This window comes from Rhyacophila brunnea, unplaced genomic scaffold, assembly GCF_057557595.1.
Source record: "Rhyacophila brunnea isolate RB1 unplaced genomic scaffold, BYU_Rbru_1.0 scaffold_10, whole genome shotgun sequence".
Classification (NCBI taxonomy): Eukaryota; Metazoa; Arthropoda; class Insecta; order Trichoptera; family Rhyacophilidae; genus Rhyacophila; species Rhyacophila brunnea.
The window spans coordinates 12,542,325-12,563,923 of NW_028232752.1; the positions used below are offsets into that span (position 1 = coordinate 12,542,325).

The following is a 21,599-nucleotide window of genomic DNA, read 5'->3' on the forward strand; positions in this document are numbered from 1 at the left end:
TGCATTACCTACCTTAATAAATAGTAAGTCAACATTATTTTGTACAGATGTACAGAAAACAATTCATTCAGTATTAAGGGGGTACATGCTCAGCGTAGGTCAAAATGGAACTTTTATTGCATTTTCAAACCATGATCCTGGACATTCCTTAAACGTTATAGATAATCTATTTTTATAATTTTGATGCTTTATTATCCTTTATAGTTATTTTAAACATTTGATGACTGCATAAAGTATTTGTGTTACATAAAATAGTATTCTTTTAAACCTCTCGATCTAATGTTTTAGAATATACTCATATTTCGGTACATAACTGTGCAGTGGTGTTACGATTTTTTACATTTATTAATTTTTAAACGCATTTATAAAACCATTAGTATAATTTATTATGAGATAATTTTTGTAAAATATTCACGATAAAAAATTATATTGATAATTTCTGTGATCCCAAATTTGACAAGAATTAGGCATTTTATTATTGAAAAAATGGGCAAAATTAACACATTTGAAGATAATTCTAAAGATACTAATTATAAGCGTTATCTTTGACCATTCAAGTGTGATAAACATACTACGAATAATGATTGCTTTATAATAATTATTGACCTAAGAATAACGTAGTGTTTTTTTGAAATACGCCATTTATTTTGTCATTACCCAGTGGTTAAGCTACAACATACGGCCGTAGCCATAAATTGACAAACTAAAATTGAAGTAGGGAGTAAGATCATGTTAACGCGCGTTTGAACATGTACCATTTAAAAAAAATTCAGTTAGGTAGGTTGTATTCACAGATTTTTGTTTTTACGAGAAATAAATGTTATCCACTTGCTCAACCTCCATACTCTGAGTTCAAACACACGTTGAAAACCAACATGTGAATTTTCCAGATCTGGGGTTTGAACCCAGGACCCACGACATTGTAAGCCGTTGCGATAACTGCTCGGCCATCGCCGATGAATGCTGATGATGAATAAACAGCATTAATTATGAAAAGTTATCATAACTATTTCCATCCATCTTCTGGAATAGAGGTTCCCCAAACTCTGAGCGGAGGGCGACATTAGGATATTGAAAATGTTATAGTGCTTTAACTGTGAATTTATAATCCCTTGCCATCAATTAAAAAATAATTAATAAAGCTAGTGAAAATGGCAATTTAAGAAGTGGCAATGTTTTCGATCGCATTAGGTATTGGCAACGTGTTTATACTAAGAGCACTTTATTTAACGACGAAGATATATAGATTAATTCAGTATGACAGTAATTACCTTGCCGAATGTCGAAGGCGTCAATGGGTACTTCCTCTTGCCAATTTCCATTGATTTTGTGATTGATTACCGAAGTACAGTCTTCAAGGTTGATTTTGTGGTAGTAGGCAACGTTTTCTATGTCTGGAGCATAATTGTCAATGCTCACCAACGCGATGGTAAATCTGAAAGAGACCATTTTTTCTATTATTCATTTGACACGTATTCTTCGTTACCTAAATGCAATATAAGAATAAAACTATGTAATTTGAGGCATAGAATGTCAACGTTATGTAAACCTAAAAATCGCTATGCATAGATGACATTTTATATTGGTGGAAGTAGGAAAACTGTACAATTTAATTTAATAATTCGGTACTGTGATGGCAAACGGTTATAACTGCTGTTTACACAATTTTACATGAAAGCAAAAACAAAAAATTTAAATCAGTCTGACAAGAGCTAGTTTATAAGATATTTTGAAGTATTTTATATCAAAATCAGCGGAATCCCAACACAAACGTCCAATCACTTCTTTTAAAAAGATTGATTTTGAAAGAAAGTTTTCTTTATTTTGCATTTTGAGCAGATATATCTTTTTGCCATATCAACTTTTTTCACCTTTGGTCAGATGCATATATCTCGTTACTTTGTGACCAATAAAGTTGCAGTTCTAATATTTTACCACATCAAAGAATGTACAATTTGGAACATATTATGGAAGAAAACTTAAGAAGTGAAAAAACTGCAGTTATAACTGTCGGCTATCACAGTACCGAATTACAGATGAATAGTTATTATAATCTTGAAATAATTTAACGGTTGCTTTATCTGTGGTTAATTGAATAAATACACACATTCCGGATACAAGTGTCTCCAGTATTTGGACAACAGTTTTTTTTAATTGCATGTCTTGCAACACTCCATAGAATTTGTCAATACGGTTTCTATCATTCGAATAATATGAACTTGTTTGATAAACAAGTTTTTTTTAATATACCTAGGTGCAGTAATAGATTGTGACAGATAAGATGAACTTACTCTGACACTCCCTCGGCAATCATTCCTTGAAGGCAAATCGTATCGTCTTCCTCCAGCCGCTTGGGCAGACATCCCGAGAACTGGATCGGCATGTTTGTATTAATTGAAGAATCAATGTTCGGTGAATAGGGATTTTCTAAATTCTGCGGTGGTCTTTCCGGATCCTTGGGAATATTCAATACTCGTATTCTGTTGGTGAAAAAAATATTCATTTATTTATATATTATTATTTGATAAGGTTACACTTTAATTGTATTATAACAGATACATTATAGAATATCAACGGTTGTGTGTGGTATTTATGAGTCAGTATACTTGTCATAATAGTTAATTTGCTATTCTGTGGTTTTATAAACGTTTTGATGTCTATTAAAAGATATTGATTAAAATATTTTGTATAGATTAAGAGCCCTATAAATATTATTGTTTTTGTTAAGGCCTTGTACTGATATAGAATATTATTGGATTTATACAATTAAGTAATCATGGGTATATATAAAATTTTATTGAAACTCATGATAAACGTAATAAAATTAAAAGAAAATAATTGTGTGATGCTGTTTTCAAACATTGTTTAATTTAATTGAAATTTTAATTAGAATTCACTGTGCAAAGCCATACAATATATGCTTCAAGATATTGTATTTAACTAGATTGGGAAAACGTTAGAATTTTAGTTAATACAAATACATAACTGATTGTATATCCTTCTTATCTTAATTTTATTGTGATTGTACAATCGGTATTCCCTCAATTCAACTCAATACATTGTGTTGACTGATGAGTTGTTTTAAAATCACTTCCTGTCTGTGTCATTATTGTACTGAAATTGCCCAGTATATCAATTGACATTTCTATGAATAATTGTTTAACCAGACATGTGTCAAAAGTTAATGTGTGCAAATTGGTGTGATGTATGATTGAAGCACCTTTCAAATAAATTATTGTCAACGTCATATTCTTACTGCTTTAACTGTATATTAATTAAGTCTGAAATGCTTGTAATAAATGATAACTGACACACATACATACTTCTATCTACCATCTTCTTTCTTTCTGCATAGTTTCTAATAACTTTGTTATTGAAAAAATAATATAGGAGATATCAGCATGTCTTGTAGTGGTTATATTATAATTCCCGTCTCGATCAATGGAACTTAGTCTGAGTATCATCTGCACATTGTCGCAAGATACTATATCCGTTCAGCATTAATTTCATTGAATGCATTGGAGCCGGCGTAAGGCTATCCACTAGTAGCAAAATGATATGTAAACTACTGGCAACGTATATCTAGCCATATAATGCGCTAAAATCATATGGCTTTTTAAATAATATTTCTTTGTGTACTAACTTTAAAGAAAATCGCTCTTATTACCATTATTTTCGTGCTGAAACATTATATTCATCGGAATGCTTTCTTTTCTTGAGTGAAAGTTTTGTAATTTATTATAATTCTCACTTTTATCTCTACACTATTTCAATGCAAGTTTTTGATATGTTGTTCAACATTGCAAATTTTAAAAAATCTCAGTACGTTGAATAAATAAACAAATGCGAAGTAATATTTATCTAGGTTCTATTCGCAGAATATAATGCTCATTTATCTTTCAAATAATCATATTTTGTTTAGAAAAAACCTGCAATTCTTTGTGTTTCAGTCAAGTTTACTCTGAATATGACAATTATTTTTAACTGACACATCAATTTAATACAAAAAAAGTCATATTTTTCAAATAGCTAAAGTAAAGTTAGTTAAAAATAGTTAAAGGTCAGACATCACATTTATAATAGTGCCCGTACACATGTTTGGATATACTGGCACCAATACTTAGTGTGTAAATTAAACTATCGCGATAATAACTGTTTATAGGCAAAAGTGCTGACTGTCTCGCCAATCTTATTCTTCAAGCGTAAGCGAGACGTGCTATCATTTGATGGCGCTATTTGACTGAAAAATTGTAAACGTCAAAATGTTTTCTGCGGTGTACTTAGTTCATATTTTTTCCGGCAGGTTCGCCACTATCTTTCTAGCGCAATACATCATGCAAGTTGCAAATATCGCATTAAAATTCAGAAACTGCTAAACTTTTTTGATCCATGCATGGAGTCTTGCAACATGCACGATAATATGTTTTTACATTTGCAGTTTATCGTTATGGTCAACTATACATATAGTACTTAAATCAATGCACGTGTAAACGGGCTATTACATAGTGATCATTAAAAGTTTATTTTGAGATTAAGATGATGCTATACCAATCAGTGGGTCTATTCTATACACAGGGCGGCTATCGACGGTTAAAGTGATAAATACTATCACTTTATCATATTTACGAATTGGCGGTTAATTGTTAAAATAAGTTAACCGTCTAAACTGTCAAAACTGTCTGTCTCGCTCTAAAATTTAACACAGTAAAGAGATGGGCTGTTAAAACATAGAATTTTTGACAGTTTAAACGGTTAACTTATTTTAACAATTAACCGCCTCGATACATAAATATGAAAAATTACTGTCGGTAGCTGCCTTGTGTATAGAATAGTTTTGCTGATACAGTTGTATGTTATGTTATGAAATATGCACCCATAATGCTATCAATAATTATTGTTTTAATTATTGCGCAATATTTAAAAGTATGTCAGTAATTTTTGTTTAAATGTACCTACCAATATTCACAGGACAGATGCAAATACACATTGTCTAATACTAATTTATGAGATATAATATCAGTAATTGATTACATAAAACCGGTTGATTTGAAGTTGATTTTTCGCTCTTGAAGTTTATTGAACCAAAATATTATAATAATTATGTATACAAACCCTTTTACAATTCTGTAAATGTCAGATTTATTACTATTTATTAGGCATAACTTGACACTGTTGTGTAATTGTTTTATTTGCAATATTGTTATTTATGTCACTAGCGTATATTATTATTTACTTACGAGATAAGTTCAATCAATTCTTTCTCAATAATTCACAGCACTGTAATATTTCACTTCTAATATTAGCGTGGTTTTGAATACTGTAGTGTAATTCAATATACCAAGCAGCTATCCTGTGGAATGTAGATGTATATTTTGTAGGTTATCTCCTAACTTCCAACCAAAACACAGCAACATTAAATTTATTCACGAAGTCAATCTGACAGATGTCGGTCAAAGCCTACTGAAATGGCAAACGTCAAACTTCACTCGATATGTTCGAAAACGCACTGACGGACTGACGGCTCCAAAAAACGCGCGCCTTTATATTATAAAAATCCGTTCGTTCCAAATACAAAAGCACTGTCTGCCGGTACATACGAAAATGAAAAATATCGCAGAACTCGCTGCATGAACGGTGGGAAGTTACAAACGAAAACTCGTTGGCATAGTAAATGTAGGTATGTTTTGTGTGACACATCGATCTAATATAAAATATGCAGTACTCTTGGCGCCAAAATAAGTGTGGCAAATCATGTGCAAAGAAAGTGTGTAAAATCTTACATAACATTTTTTCTTGTCTAATTTCATTCGCCGTTTTCGTCTGTTTCAGCAGTCAGAAAATTTACACAAATACCATTTTTAATTATTCGTCGATGTTGTTTTATTTTATAACAAAAATAATTCTATCGATTTTCGATGTCACATAATATGTTTGAGAGGATGTTTATGAAACGCAGTTATGGGCATAGGTATGTCATATAAATAGAAAAGTAAATCACGAGGATGAGGTCATTGAAATTTCGCATAATTAGATGTTTAGTCTGTTACTATTTATGTTAGTAAACTAAAAATTACTGAATCTCGTTTAATTCCGTTAATAGTATAATAATATAATATACGAAAGGTTCAATAGTTTATTCCCAATATATCGACTTTAAGACGAATTTTATTGAGCTTAATATTATTAATTGATATGTAGTTACATATTTTGTCAAAGAGTGTATTTCAGTGCTCGAAATGGATTTTTTTTCCAACCGGAGCGTTCGTAAATTTTTCGAAAGTGTTTAAATGACGTGTTCGCTATTTCTGTTAGATGTACCTATACCTACCATGCTTTTTTGTGTTAAACATTAATAATAAAAATGTACCTAATGTAACTAAATGAATTTAATATTTCTTAGTTATTCACAAGCCAGAATGTAATTTATAAATTGTTCACTAAACTCAGCGATAGTCTCGAAGATTTGAAGAACCGGAGCTGCGTTCTTGTCCGCTCCGATCAATATCAATTTCGAACACTTGTGTGTTTTTAACATGGAGCGAAATATTAGTAGGTACATATTATTAAGACACTTAGTTGTCACTTATTAAGACACTTACCGTCCGGTGTTCGAATTTAGAACTAAGTCATCACGGTATAAAAAGTATTGATTGATAATATGTCAAATGTTAGCATGTGGCGCCTTCACTCAGCGGACAACTTATACTGGTGGATCTATAGTGGTATTTTTTTAACGTTTTAGTGTGACCAGTGCAAAATTAATATGTTTTTAGTTGGCAGATCGTAATTGAATATGACTGTCTGTTAGGTACCTACATAATATTGCAAATATGGCTGCACGAGTGAATAAATTAAATTGTCGACCGAAACTTTGGCACAATACTGATATACTACCTACCTAACTAGTAAATTAGTAATGTCGGTTGTACCTGTCGACGTTTTTCAGAATAAATTCCTATGTTAGTATCACGAAGTGTGCTGTTGACAAAGTGGGCATCGTTTTATGATGTACCTACTTGTTAAGAGAATTATTAATGCGCTTATGATAAAAAAAATGGTTTTTTTTAACTATGAAGTAAATTTAAATATTAGTTGGATGAACAAAAAACGACATTAAAGATGCACACACCCATCAGGACTGTCAGCCGCTGTTTCTGGTGCAGCGACACACGAGGCGCAGTCTTTGAATACGTCGTTTCTGGTAGTTCATCAAAATGGAAAGAAAAAAATATCAATTAAATTTCTACCATATTAAAAGCATATTGTAAAAAAATATTGTTAATGCCTTTTTGGGCTACTACGTCGCTATTAGTTAGGTATATTTTTAATTATTAGCACTTTTTGTTATTCGCAAATTCACCCACTATTAAATATAATTTCTTTAAGTTAATTTTACTACTCTGGTCACCATGTTAATCAGTTTTGTAATTGCCTATACCTATATTATATTATAAATAACGCACAATAGGTATAGTGCCGAAAGATTTCGGCCGTTTTCATCCTTGTATGCTATTTTTTTGGTAAAGTTGGTTTTATCGTTGTGTTATCTTAATCATGATTTAATGTTTTGTTCTGAAATCGCAATCGTACCTATCGATTCAATGATAAAATAATTGTGTTTTTGATTTCATATATTATAAGGCAATTTTTTTGGAAACATTTAAGTATGTCAAAAAGCAAAAATCTTAGACCGAGTGAGATTCGAGCATATCTTTCGCTTGCCGTAAGTTGAATTTTCTATGTACCTACATATTATTATATACTTACATGTTATGTATGTTCTCTGGCTTTTCAAAAATAATACTAGGTACATTCTTAAAATCTTCTCTACTTGCTTATATTCAGTTATGAATACATTATTCAGACCTACCTATATTATTACGACTTTGCCAATTATTGTAGATAACCGCCTTGTATATGGAATGCCTTCCCTGTTAATTTGGACCAAGAAAATAACGGAAATGTGCTAAAGTGCTACTATTAAGAATAGCTGTGCTGGTATAGTAAGAAATAGCTCTCATTTAAAGTGTTGAAGCCTTATGGTACGTTTACATTTGACACTAATATCGTCATATTTATGTATGACACCATATTCACTTAAGTGTAAACAGTAAGTATATTTGTATCTGCCACTTATTTTGCGTGTGTCGACTCTCACCTACCACTTATTCAATCTACTTATATACGCAAATGTAAACACCGCGTATTCGACAAGTTCGAACTTGGAGCGATATATCACCGAAGTTGGACCACCGTCTACTTTTATGTCAAGTACCTGACACAATATTCGTAGTTTGACAGGTACCTAGTGAATTGCATATGTATATTTCTAAAACAACGGACAATCAATAATCATAGGTACACCATGAATGTATGCCCAACGTTTACGTTAATAAATGTACTGTAGCAATCTGTCAAAAATCATAGACAATGAGAAATAAATCGGATGTGCCGTGTTCTATGGATTTTGTTCGAAAATAAAATATCGCTTGTTCTCGGCACATACGATTAATTCTGATGCACTCTGTGAAGAAAAAATGCGCTTCAAATGGTATTACCTAATTCATTTTGGCCCACACCTGCACTCGTATTAGGTACGATAATATTATATTGAATATGCAATGACGATCAAGTGCTAGATATCGCAATGTTACTGTTAATCGTTCTTCTACGCATTTCTGAATTGTGTGTCTTGTTTTTTGGCAAAAGGTCCAATCTTGCAAACTAAAGTTCACAAATTGAGTTGGATCTTCGATTTTAAACTCTGACATTAAACGGAAGGCACCTAGTTCTTCTCGTCGCTGAATCCATTCCCGCACCCATCTAGACCATTTTTTCCTCCTTTTTGTTGCCAAAAGACTTAAAATAATAACACTCGCTGCTTTCTTTTTTAACATTCCCATATTGACAACTGACATAACGTTTTTGAGAAGTATACAAAATAAGTGTCCGAATAAATTACAATATCATATGTAAACACCGCATATATTTATTCCAATGTTGCCATTGAATAAAGTGTCGAGACTTTATTTCAACGAGAAGTATACCAGAATTTTATGTCAGATCCATGCAGGTGTAAACAGTAAATGAAATTTTATGTCCGACACATAAAATAAGTATAACGGTATAAGTGTCAGATGTAAACGTACCATTAGACTATAGATACATCTAGACGCCACCCGTTGCATTGCTAAATGAAGCCGCGTGCCTTGTGTTTGGTTTGTGAGCGAGCGAACGCATTCGTCTAAAAATGTTCGAGACCATAGACCATTTCGCTAGTGCTCGCCCAAAGTGCTCGCACTAGACGCTCAGAATTAAAATATAATTTTCTATTTTTTTACGTTATATAGTATTTTTAAGCGGTCAAAATGCAACCATTAGATAAAGATATCTATAATTTAAGTTATTTTAAAGAAACACTAGGTCACTGATATTAAAATATATAATAAAATACAAATAAATTATCACGAACATGTATCAACTTACTTATGAAACGTAATACCATCTTCTTGCTTATCAGTACGGCTACCACATTTTAAGACAACACACAGAACCATCTTTTCTACTTAATTAACCAAAAATATTTACCACTGACTTTATGTTTAACACAAAAAATATCAATTTTAGCAACACGAGCTCGCAAGTTGTCGACGCTATGTGAAGCGTTTCGCCCCGATTTGATGGCGATACTATTGGAAACTGGCTTGTAGCTAGTAGACCTTTTATCTTACTCTAGCACGTGTCGCAGAGATTGTAAGGGTGCCGAATACTTTCTCACTCGCACTCATGCATCGTTTTTGTTCAGGCCTTGGTTGAAGCGTATTGTTGAACAAGACTTCTTGTCCACGTGTTAAAACTGTGAACTAAAATTAGCCCATCCTTTGCAGTTAATTGCACCTCTGTTTCAAATGAGGAACGCCCATAAATTTATCATTACATTTTACGCTTCCGTGGTGTACGGATCTATCAATTTACGTAATTAGACGCTTTTTTATAATAAAAATATACTTATATAAAACGATCATGAGTGATATTAAAATTATTATTCGTAAACTTTTGGTTTATTGCGAAGAAGGAAAGGAGTCGCATCTAAAATGAAAGCCGATACACTAGTTAAACACGCGTTGCCGCCATGACAGGTACGTCTCTGAGAAGTCTTCCATATGCGACTACAGCGAATAGCAGTTATCGACGAAATCTTGTTGTCGGAGAGTAGTACATATTATCTACTTTCTACAGTTAATTTAGTCATTAGAAAGTTAAAATACTGTTTCGGGATTAATTGTTAATAAGCCCAGTTCAATTAATGGTAGTTATGTACCTTCAAGCGTGCACACAATAGTGGGGTTTTAGTCCGAAACTCCCACCCCCCAGAAACAGAAAAAATACAAATTATTTTAGCAAATGGAATATGACACCTTATCCTTCGTCAGGACGCCATGGTTGAGGATCGTGACCCCGATGATTTGGCCGTCGAACAATCTATGAACGTGTTGGTCCCACTCCTCTCGGTATTATACGACACGGAAGACCCGTGGCACTCATAACATTGATGCAACTATCCGGAGCATCCAATGTTTGCTTTAATATTCTGATGCGGCATGTCTAAAAGACAAGGCATGTTTATCACAAGACTCAAAGTGCGAAGTGTCTGAGTGTGGGGAATGTATCTGGAAAGTGTGCGTATTCCACGGTTGGAGCGACGAGAATCTATAATAATTAGAAGGCAGAGTATATTTTGAAATCAGTGGTGTTGCTAGATCACCTCCCTTACACCGCCTTAAAATCAATAACAACATATAATACTTCATAATATTTTTGATATATTTTATAGTAGGTATGTACACGACTGAGTATCTCATTAAATACGCTCTTAGTGCTTGGCCGTAGTGGTTTGGCGGGCGCGGCGCGGCGCGGCGGCGTCTTACGAAACTCAAACGTATAACCGTGTGTGAAATGTTCGTAGACAGTGTCTTTTTTGGGGCATAAAACACACGGTTATACGTTTGAGTTTCGCAAGACGCCGCCGCGCCGCGCCCGCCAAACCACTACGGCCGAGCACTTTACTAGTGAATATTATGTTTGGTTATTTGCCCACCAATCCTTGATATCGTTTCCTGCGCGGCCAACCTATGTTTGTATATTATTATAAAACAATTAACGGAAATTATTTACTAACCTCAATTCTTAAAATTGTGTTGAATGAAAATACCTAGTTAATAGTTCCCGTTAACCGCAAACTCGTGTCATAAGCAGCTATTTTAGCAAGAAGACAATAAATAGAAATTATATTAATTACTCAGAGATGACTGGTTTATAAACAATGTCAGACTAGGATCATTATACTATAATACAACTATTGGCGTCCACATCCTGACACGGCCTCCCGGTTAACCTACCTAGTTACCAATTAAGGGCAGTGTGATGTTATACTTGTCTTATACACCGGTGTTCTCAAATGGTATTTCGCGGAACTATAAGCCCAGTCGCATATTAAAAATCATCTCGACTGGTATAATAGTCATAAATCAAAACTGAGCGCAACATGAAACTTTCTTATGTGCGTACCTATTAGAGGTGAGTTGGAAATACTGTCACCAGTTTGTGTACTCAAGTTTCGGATGAAACTACCCATGCTCAGTATGTGTGGCCCAAAAAACTTATTCCAAAAAACTTGTGATGATATCATCGCGAGTCGCTGTTCTACCAGTTGGTAGACTTTCAACACTATTGACATTAAATGCGCGCGAACGAGATAGCACTTGAATATAGGTATATTTTAATTTATTAGTCTATTGCGTTCGAATATATGAATAATAGGTCATAAATTTTGTGTCGCAGCACAGTGGTGAGATGACGCAAGGGCTTGGGCTTGTTATTTGACCGCTCATAACATGTTTAAAATTAAAAAATCACTGTTGTTAATTTTTGTTAACAAGAATATTGTAACCTAACAGAAAAATAACGCATAAATTTAAAATGTGTTTAAAATTTTATAATAAATGGGACTATAAGCGACAAGCGGAGCTCAGCGTATTTTTAGCGATTCTATTGAAGCCGATGCACAGTCTGAGTTCCCTGAGCTGATACGTATTTCAAATAAGTACTAATATGGAGTTGGTTTTAGTTTCAGTTGAGTATGAAACTTTTGTCGCATACGCACGCCAAACGCTCTATATAGTATTCCAAATACTAGTAAGTATTTTGGAACAAGTTTCTATACTAAGTATTTTTTTATACTGGTAGTAAGTATACTTAGTCTTCAAAATCGACCAGTTTTCCCATCTCTAGTACCTACGTATTGCAAGCCTGTGCGAAGACGGTGGGCCAAAATCAGGGAACTCAGATTTTCTCTGGCCAAAATGAATGACGAAGTGCCACATTTCGGGATTATACCTGCGCGCGCTGCATGTTGAGTGAAAATAGTTTCATGTGCCTCCAGATGTTTTTTTCAAACTAAAATGTTTATTATATCAATAATTGATTGTGGTAATTATGTATGACGAGATTGCTCGCAGAACCAAACTGGCATGGTATTTTTAGCATAGCAAGGATGTTTATATTTTTTTAATATTACCCAGGTGATTCGCTGTGAGTCATTTCTCATTGCAGATTCATTTGCAGTAAACTTCACACTATTAGCGCCCGCTTCTGTCAAACACCGCATTTATTTGAAGACATTTTTCCATTAATAGTTATTAAATGTGTATCATAATAAGTATATTATATTACCATAGACTCACTAAGATAAATTGTGTGTTGGTCAATGTATGTATGGTACCTACCTACTGTTTTAGTAATTATTATATACATTGACCAATTATAAGACAGAACACGGTCGACTTGTACAGAAACCAAAACATTCGCATTATCATACAAATGTAGCCATGACAGCATATAAAAGGGCAGGTCCCATAATGTATTGTACTATTCCACTGTGGTACTATATTATTATACACAGAATGACCGAACCATCACTATTTAGAATATTTAGATGAACAATCAATAGTCGAAAATATTGACCTATTGTACTGATTAATCTGAAGAATTTATATGACAATAGTATAAAATAATCTAAAAGCGATGCCTATCATTTCATATTCAATAGATAATAATTATGTATTTATAACTTATTACGAATTACCACGAAGTAAACCGATTGTATTGAAAAGATTAAGAGAAACGCACCTACATTGTTTAATTGATATTGTATTTCCTATCACAAAATAATTAAATGGGTCATGAGGGGAATAAGGAAAATAGAATGTCACTTGTACGCAAAATTGTACCAATAATAATACAAAATGCATAAGTAATACAGTTATCAATCGGACATAAGTAACGTAATATATTATGTCAAGCGGATATAATAAAAAAAAATGTAGGTATAATTTCAATATCCACAGGAAAAGTAAAGTTATCCTATCACAAGTTGAAGTGTCACATACTAACCACAATATACTCGTATTATTATCTAAAAGGATTTTCTAATATAGGTAGATAGTAAAGTCATTGGCGTATTTTGCATTGATAATAAATATAATTAAGTCAGTTAGAATTTCCTTGTAACTGTGATCTAGTTTGTAGAATTTTCCCGATAAATAAGATAATTGAAATGTCCGCTGTTTCCTACTTCTGTTTCAATAGTATGCGAAATACAAATGTGGAGTTTCTCTCTGGGAATAATAATTAATACTATACAATATACATTTTTATTTATTGAAATACGACGCATGTGTAGATTGTATCAAACATGTTCTCGGTACCCAGTTTAATTGCAATGTTATTTTTTCGTAAATATTTACCTACTACAATCAAAGCAAAATCGTGTAATTTTCATAAACAGATAAACATGGATGCATAGTTTGTATGCAAGTGTGTGTTCTTTATTTTATTTTACGATATTCACAATTTTTAACATTGCCTAATACAAATTACTGTTCAATAATTGTGGACTTCATATTCTATCTATAATATTGAGATGACCATGCCAATTAGAACAATTATTTTGTATTACACAGTTTTACATAGGTATAACTTGTAAAGAAACGTTCATTATAAAAAACGTAGACAACATAATGGTGCAATAGACTGCCTATGTCAATTCCAGATAAATTATTAATCCAAGTTGGTAGGTACATACTTAAACAAATCAAAACAAAATGTATTATGTTAAAAATAAGGTGAACTATATTGTAACTACTGATTGCCATTTCGGACAGAATATTTAATCAATCAATTGACCTCCAAAAACCTTACGAAATACAACAAAACAACACAAGAACACTACACAAAATATTTAATTCTGGCCATAAAGAAAATTAAAGTTATAAATGGAGGAACATAATTACTGCACATCAGTGTAACTAACCTTGCCAATGCCAACCACATTGTACTAAAAAGCAAGAGCATGGTTATTTAAAAAAAAAAAAAAAACAATCCGGAATTAGATGCAAACCGCGATTTTGCCAAAAATAAAAAAAATATTGTCTCCTATCGACATTATGAATTATTTATACTAGATACTAAAACACACACGAATTTTGAATTTTGCGAACACTCGCTCAATGAAAGTTGAGGCGAACACAGTTACGAAAGATTGTGTGTATTGGTGCATTTCTGAGGCAACGGGCATTTCACAACGTCTACGAGAAACAGCCATTTTTCTTGCTCACGCCTACCTATTGCGCTTATAGCGAAAAGAGGACAACACGCGTATACGTTGATGTCGATTTAAAAATTTGATCACCTGTTTGTAAACAATGCGTCTGTGTGAGGTGTGAGTATTGCTTCTCCTCAACTCTTGTTAACACATCTTATTTATAACACCTTCTTGCTTGATAATTTATTGTCCATTATTAAACTAACCATGTAGTTGCATCAAACAGTTTAAAACAACACCTCTTAACTTGACAAATGATTAATTAATATTTTATTTCTCTCAAAAATCACAAGTAATTGTGAAATTGCAGAGATAAATTTGATTAATTGCGCAACGTGAGACATTTCATTAAAATATCTTAGTCGTGACTAATATGATATTTGAAGTATAATTAATTGATATCTAATAAAATAAATTAAATCCTTTATATTCGGTACATCGTATGTAATAGGCACAATATTACAAGTTCATTCATGAGTAGCAATACTACCCATTTCCTATTACGGACAGTCATGGGCTAGATTTCGATTTAATAATTCTTAGTATTAACAATGTCAGCGGTCGGAAACTGCTGACGTATAATAATAATTAATCTACTCTACAATATAAAAAGGTAAGTTAAAATCTGTAACGTTTTCTGTCAGTTGTTTAGGGTAAAAAAAATCTTAGCTTATGTCATGTTTTTGCTCTAAAATTTCGCTCATTTTTCGTATACCCATAGACTTGAAATTCGATAGACAGGCGCTAATATATCCGTAACTATAGATTATTAAATAAGGTAAAAATCTTCATAATTGTGTTAAATTGTAGTTACTGACATTCCTCTGGTTTCATCTCTAGCCGGCTCTCACATCAAAACTCGTCTCGCCTGCAACGTGTGATGTGACGTCTTCGTTATTCACAAAACACACGTTGTGAAATGGAGCTCCGCAGATTGGTCGAATGCGACTTTTTATTTTGAAAAAAACATCGACTGTTGCGTTGCAATCGACAAGTTACATGCGTCTCGGGCTGCGAGTCGAAGACGCCAGGACGCATACGAATACCTACGAATTGGTCATTCCTATGCCGGGTCACCGTTTGCCGCATCGAAGTATCTATACGTTTCGAAGATTACTTGCGACTGTCGCTAGGTATATATGCACGGTCTTTATATGCAACACCGGATCAATGTTCTTGAAAGGTTTGATTTATGGCTGTGTGGCAGACGAGGCGAGTTCAGATGTGAGAGCCGGCTTAAAGTCAATTTGCCACCCATTTGGGTTTACGATGAAGCCCAAATGCACAAATTTCGTTCCCCATATTATGAAGAAAGTGTTGTTTTCAATATCTACCTTCCAGCCGTGATATCAAGACGGCTTTTTGATCAATAGGTAGGTACTTCTCTCCTGTACACGCGTTGTATTAGGTGAGAAGTAATAATACTTATCTAGTTCAATGTTCCGACGCGATACACCGTAAAACTTTGCGTACTTGTACGTATGCAGTTCGCCGTATCACACTTCACCGTGAAATGTTGTATCGGAAATATATGGCCGTATGTTAAAGACCGTCCTACCTCTTTTGGTCGTGTAGTACCTACTGACATAAAATTCATGTCTAAATAAAACACGGTTATTGTCGTTTTACACTTAACAGGCAAACAAATTTGTTTGCAAACAAATTTTGAAAATAGCCGATATACTGGATTATTCGTTAGGTTATGTTAAGTTTTCATTCTTGAATTCATGAATTTTGCCAAAATCGGCTATGAAAATTGAATCAATGTTCATATTTAATCTGGTTCAAGTGGGGACCGTGTAGTATACGGTCATCTCTTTCCAATAAGAAATCTTACGGTGAAATGTTTTACGTACTCTATACTCTGACTCATACACAAATTGAAAAACAATATGTGTACTTGCCAGACCTAGGACCCACGACGTTATGGGTCGACGCTTAAACCGCGCGGCCAATGTGCGTGAAGCATTTTGAGACGTTCTAAATACTCCGAATCCCTCCCCCCCTCGTTTCGAAAATACAATATTATATACCTACCATCTTTTTAATTTCTACTGTGTCAATAAATCAGTTTGCTATAATCAATGCATCCTGATGCAACTCCCCCTCTCCCGCGATTCCCCACGAGGGCGGTTTGTTTCTATCAAACATTAATACTTGGCCGATGTATCTATTGTCTAAGACTTGGCCACTAAAAATCATTTAAGTGAATAATTTTATGATTCACTGATTAAAGATTGACCCTCAATGTCGGTTAATAAATAATATGATTAAAATTCACCCAATCGTTGACCCGGAATCTACCAGATGTCAAATTCCTTCTCGAATGATTATGACGTGCAGCATTTTTTTACCGCGAAAATCTGGCAGCAATTCAACAGATTACTATTACAGAATCAAGGTAAATTGCAGTGGCACAAAAGCCGTAATTTGGCTCTGTAAGCTCCGTCTAGGTATATAGATAAGGTTTTTCTCAAATGATTTCATTATAGCAATGTGTTGATCTCTCATGGGAACGTTTGGTGAGGATATTGTATACTATTTCAATAACGCTGTAGGTATATACTTAAGGGGGGACATGCTCGTCGAAGGTCAAAATTGAGTTTTTATTGTATATTCAAACCATGATCCTGGACACTCCTTAAACGTTGTAGATGATCTATTTATATAATTTTGAAGCCTTATTATCCTTTATAGTTATTTTAAACATTTGATGACTGCATGAAGTATTTTTGTTACATAAAATAGTATTCTTTTAAACCTCTCGCTCTAATGTTTTAGAATATAGTCATATTTCGGTACATAACTGTGCAGTGGTGTTAAGATTTTTTACATTTATTAATTTTTAAACGCATTTATAAAACCATTAGCATAATTTATTACGAGATAATTTTTGTAAAATATTCACGATAAAAAATTATATTGATAATCTCTGTGATCCCAAATTTGACAAGAATTAGGCATTTTATTATTCAAAAAATCGGCAAGATTAACACATTTCAAGATGATTCTAAAGATATTTATTATAAGCTATGTTTTTGACCATTCAAGTGTGATAAACATCTTATGAATAATGATTGCTTTATAATAATTATTGACCTAAGAATAAGGTAGTGTTTTTTTGAAATACGCCATTTCTTTTGTCATTCCCTAGTGGTTAAGCTACAACATACGGCCGTAGCCATAAATTGACAAACTATAATTGAAGTAGGGAGTAAAATGATATTGACGCGCGTGTTTGAACATGTACCGTTTAAAAAAAAATAAAAAAAAATTCGGTTAAGTACATGTTCAAACACGCGCGTTAACATAATTTTACTCCTTACTTTAATTATAGTTTGTCGTTTTATGGCTACGGCCGTATGTTGTAGCTTAACTACTAGGGAATGACAAAAGAAATGGCGTATTTCAAAAAAACACTACCTTATTCTTAGGTCAATAATTCTTATAAAGCAATCATTATTCATAAGATTTTTATCACACTTGAATGGTCAAAGACATAGCTTATAATAAATATCTTTAGAATCATCTTCAAATGTGTTAATCTTGCCGATTTTTTTAATAATAAAATGCCTAATTCTTGTCAAATTTGGGATCACAGAGATTATCAAAATAATTTTTTATCGTGAATATTTTACAAAAATTATCTCGTAATAAATTATACTAATGGTTTTATAAATGCGTTTAAAAATTATTAAATGTAAAAAATCTTAACACCACTGCACAGTTTTGTACCGAAATATGACTATATTCTAAAACATTAGAGCGAGAGGTTTAAAAGAATACTATTTTATGTAACAAAAATACTTCATGCAGTCATCAAATGTTTAAAATAACAATAAAGGATAATAAGGCTTCAAAATTATATAAATAGATTATCTACAACGTTTAAGGAGTGTCCAGGATCATGGTTTGAAAATACAATAAAAACTCAATTTTGACCTTCGACGAGCATGTCCCCCCTTAAGAGCGTACATAAGTGAAACGGCAAATAATTTTCAACAGTATGTGGAATGAAATTTCGCAGTCGTCACCAATCGGAGACTGACATTAGAGGTGTGAGCCTGTCAATTTGTTTTGTGATGACGTCGGAGGCGTGTACTTGAAAAAGAAAACATGTCAATGAATATTCTATTATTATTACGAATATAATAATAAACATAACATTAAAAGGACGCATGTTGAATTTTTATGACAAATTATATTCCGTTCGGCTCGCGTCATTTGCACAATCCGCGCATCGCCTAGTCACGATCTTTTTAGACCATGCCTCAGCTGAAGTATAGCCTTAATTCTCTAATACTTTGTAAGAAGCAAGGTTTCCTAGAATTTATATTTTATAATAAACAAATAAATTATTTCTTATAACTGTTGCATATTTACAGTTTTAACACTGGTAATAACAATAAAATATTAATTTCTATCATATTCCTCATTTGCCGCGGCACAAGCCATATTATATTATTATTATGTTATACAATTTGTATAAGGAAAATTTTATCACCTGGAAAATGTAAGTAAACCCTAAGTAGGGTACGTGCTGAATTGTCGCAAATATTGACTGACACTACATGCCAACAATCTCTAGGCTTGTGTTATGGACACCAAACCAATAATAAATGCTAACTAACTTTAATCACTAGTCATTTTTAGACCAAGCTTCGTTTTCAAGACATTTCATACATTTGGCGCAATGACGTTTAGTCTGCCTTTCAAAAAATAAACATATAGGTAAGTATCTATATTTCTTGTTGTCTGATCATTTTTTCAGTGTAATTATAAAAATACACTTTACACCTATGATGCTTGATTTATAAATACATATATAAATTGATTAGGTTTATCTGTCAAGTTGTAGGTAGGTACACACTGAAACGTGCCTCAGGACTTAATCATTTTTGTTATGATTGAATTATGTAAACATGCAGTAAAATAAATAGTTTTAATTGAAATTCAATAAGCGGTTTGTTAGTAGATACTTACTTCATATTATTAAAAAAAATGTTAGTATCATGCAGACCATGTAAGTTACGGACCCACCATACGTACATACCTACCTACCAGATAAATGTTCAATAATTAGTACTTACTAGATTTTGTGTACTGTTTTTCTTGCCACATTCAACGCTTTGAGTGAAAAATATGCGTCTGGCGTATGACATTAAATCTATCATTTTTCGACATCGTAACCAGATTACAATTTTTCAAAAAAAACATATCAAACTGTTTTGCAATTTTGATAGTCCGGTTCCATCTTGGACGGAATTTGTTAAAATTCCTAAGCGATTTTTTTTCTCACCAGTTTATTAATTGTTTACTTTACCCAATGGACGAAGCATCTGGAAAAAAATGACACTCACTTTTTTGTCGGGTCTGCCGAATGGCATAATCTTTTCTAACGCCATTATAATAAAGGTGATATTGCTATAAATTCCTGATGCTTTTTTCGGGTCTGCCGAATGGTTCGGTTCAAACGGGTTCGCTCAAATGAACATTGACACTAGAAACACTGTTCTAACGCTATTCCAACAAAGGTGATATTGCTATAAATTCCCGATGCGTGATATCGCATAATGGAAATTGCGTGACGTCTAACTATACATGTGCGAATGTCGCTATGCGCGAATTTACGTGCTAGCTAATGTATTGAGTGCGTTGTCCATTAATAATGTCATTGACTTTACCCCATAATATGTGGCATGATTTTTTTTCTCACCAGTTTATTAATTGTTTATAATATGTGGCATATTTTTGTATTGACAGTTGGTAGCACTGCGTGAGTTTAAAAAAATCCCCCGAATCTAGCACCGGGCTGATTTTACCAATTCGTTGAATAATGGTTTAAACTGATGTAACAATATATTGCATTTAATTGCAATAGATTGTGGTATTTCCCCGCCACCCAAGTAGATTTACTATCAAAGCAGAAGAGTCAGAAAGGATATGATCCACTTCCTGTCGTTGCTGAATCAAAACCTCGACCGCAAGCCAAAATGGCGTCTTCTAATCCGACGGACACGCCGTCAATAAACAACGAAACAATAATATCGCGGATTCACGATACTTATTATTTTTATTATAATTTCCGTTGTCTGTCATTTTTCTCGGTTCAATGGTCTTAATTAAAATTGTAATGTTGGTAACTATGACACTTATATCCAATTGACGCATCTTATAGATTCCACCATTTTGAAATTAGTCTTAGATTATATTTGTTGATTTATCTCCTTTGTTAGTTGATGTCCCATGACGTGTAATTGCACACAAGAGTCTAGAGATTAACTAGTTGTTTTTCCTGATATGTAGTTATATAATATTAGTTCTTTTTTGTATTAGTTTTCAAAACCACATTATATTAACTATTAATAATACCCATAATACTTACACAGAACTCGTTTTATTCCCCATATTTTTTTAGCAGCTGAACTTGGTCTCGTAGGGCGTAGACAGATATGTATGACAAGTTTGATAATTGTCGTCTTCTTGTTGGTTTCCTGCAATTTGACAAATAAATATAATCGATATTTAACTTGTTAACTATTTCTTTTATTCAACGAATAATTCACAAGATTTAAGAATGTATCATTCTAATTATTGAACATACATAATTTTTCTTTTAAAAACAATTAGAAACGAAAATCGATTGCCAAAGTAGCTTGATTTGGAAGAGCGCTGATGAGTACGTATTAAAATTGACCAATAGTTAAAATTTGTCGCAATTAGTATGTCACTGCGTAGCATATTGGTAAATGCGACGGATGGTGCGTAAACCCGGGAGATACAGGGTTCGATTCCCCGTCGGGGTGGCTTACTTTTTTCAAAAAAAGATTTGATACTGTTTGGTTATACGGAATACAAAGATTTTATCTATTGGTTATAATATACTCTCTCAGGAAGTGTTTTTCAAAATTATGTATGATTAACTTGTTGGTTAAAT

At 33.0% G+C, this 21,599-nt stretch overlaps 2 protein-coding genes across 9 annotated transcripts in view; one reads left to right on the forward strand and one right to left on the reverse strand.

Annotated features, from left to right (window-relative positions):
* LOC147078894 (uncharacterized) overlaps positions 1 to 21,599 on the forward strand; it is a 177,994-nt gene that overhangs the window by 116,392 nt on the left and 40,003 nt on the right. The window lies entirely within an intron of this gene.
* LOC147078896 (uncharacterized) overlaps positions 1 to 21,599 on the reverse strand; it is a 43,876-nt gene that overhangs the window by 748 nt on the left and 21,529 nt on the right. For 4 of the 7 annotated variants that reach the window (XM_085951225.1, XM_085951210.1, XM_085951217.1 and 1 more), the window contains exons 2-4: positions 21,048 to 21,156; positions 2,292 to 2,480; positions 1,272 to 1,435 (exon numbers count right to left, since the gene is read on the reverse strand). In XM_085951225.1, the coding sequence (XP_085807351.1) occupies positions 1,272 to 1,435; positions 2,292 to 2,480; positions 21,048 to 21,070 (376 nt within the window). In that variant the 5' untranslated portion in view covers positions 21,071 to 21,156. Of the gene's footprint in view, positions 1 to 1,271; positions 1,436 to 2,291; positions 2,481 to 7,129; positions 7,199 to 21,047; positions 21,157 to 21,599 lie in introns of all 7 variants that reach the window. The other 3 variants (XM_085951201.1, XM_085951182.1, XM_085951190.1) reach the window with 1 other exon arrangement.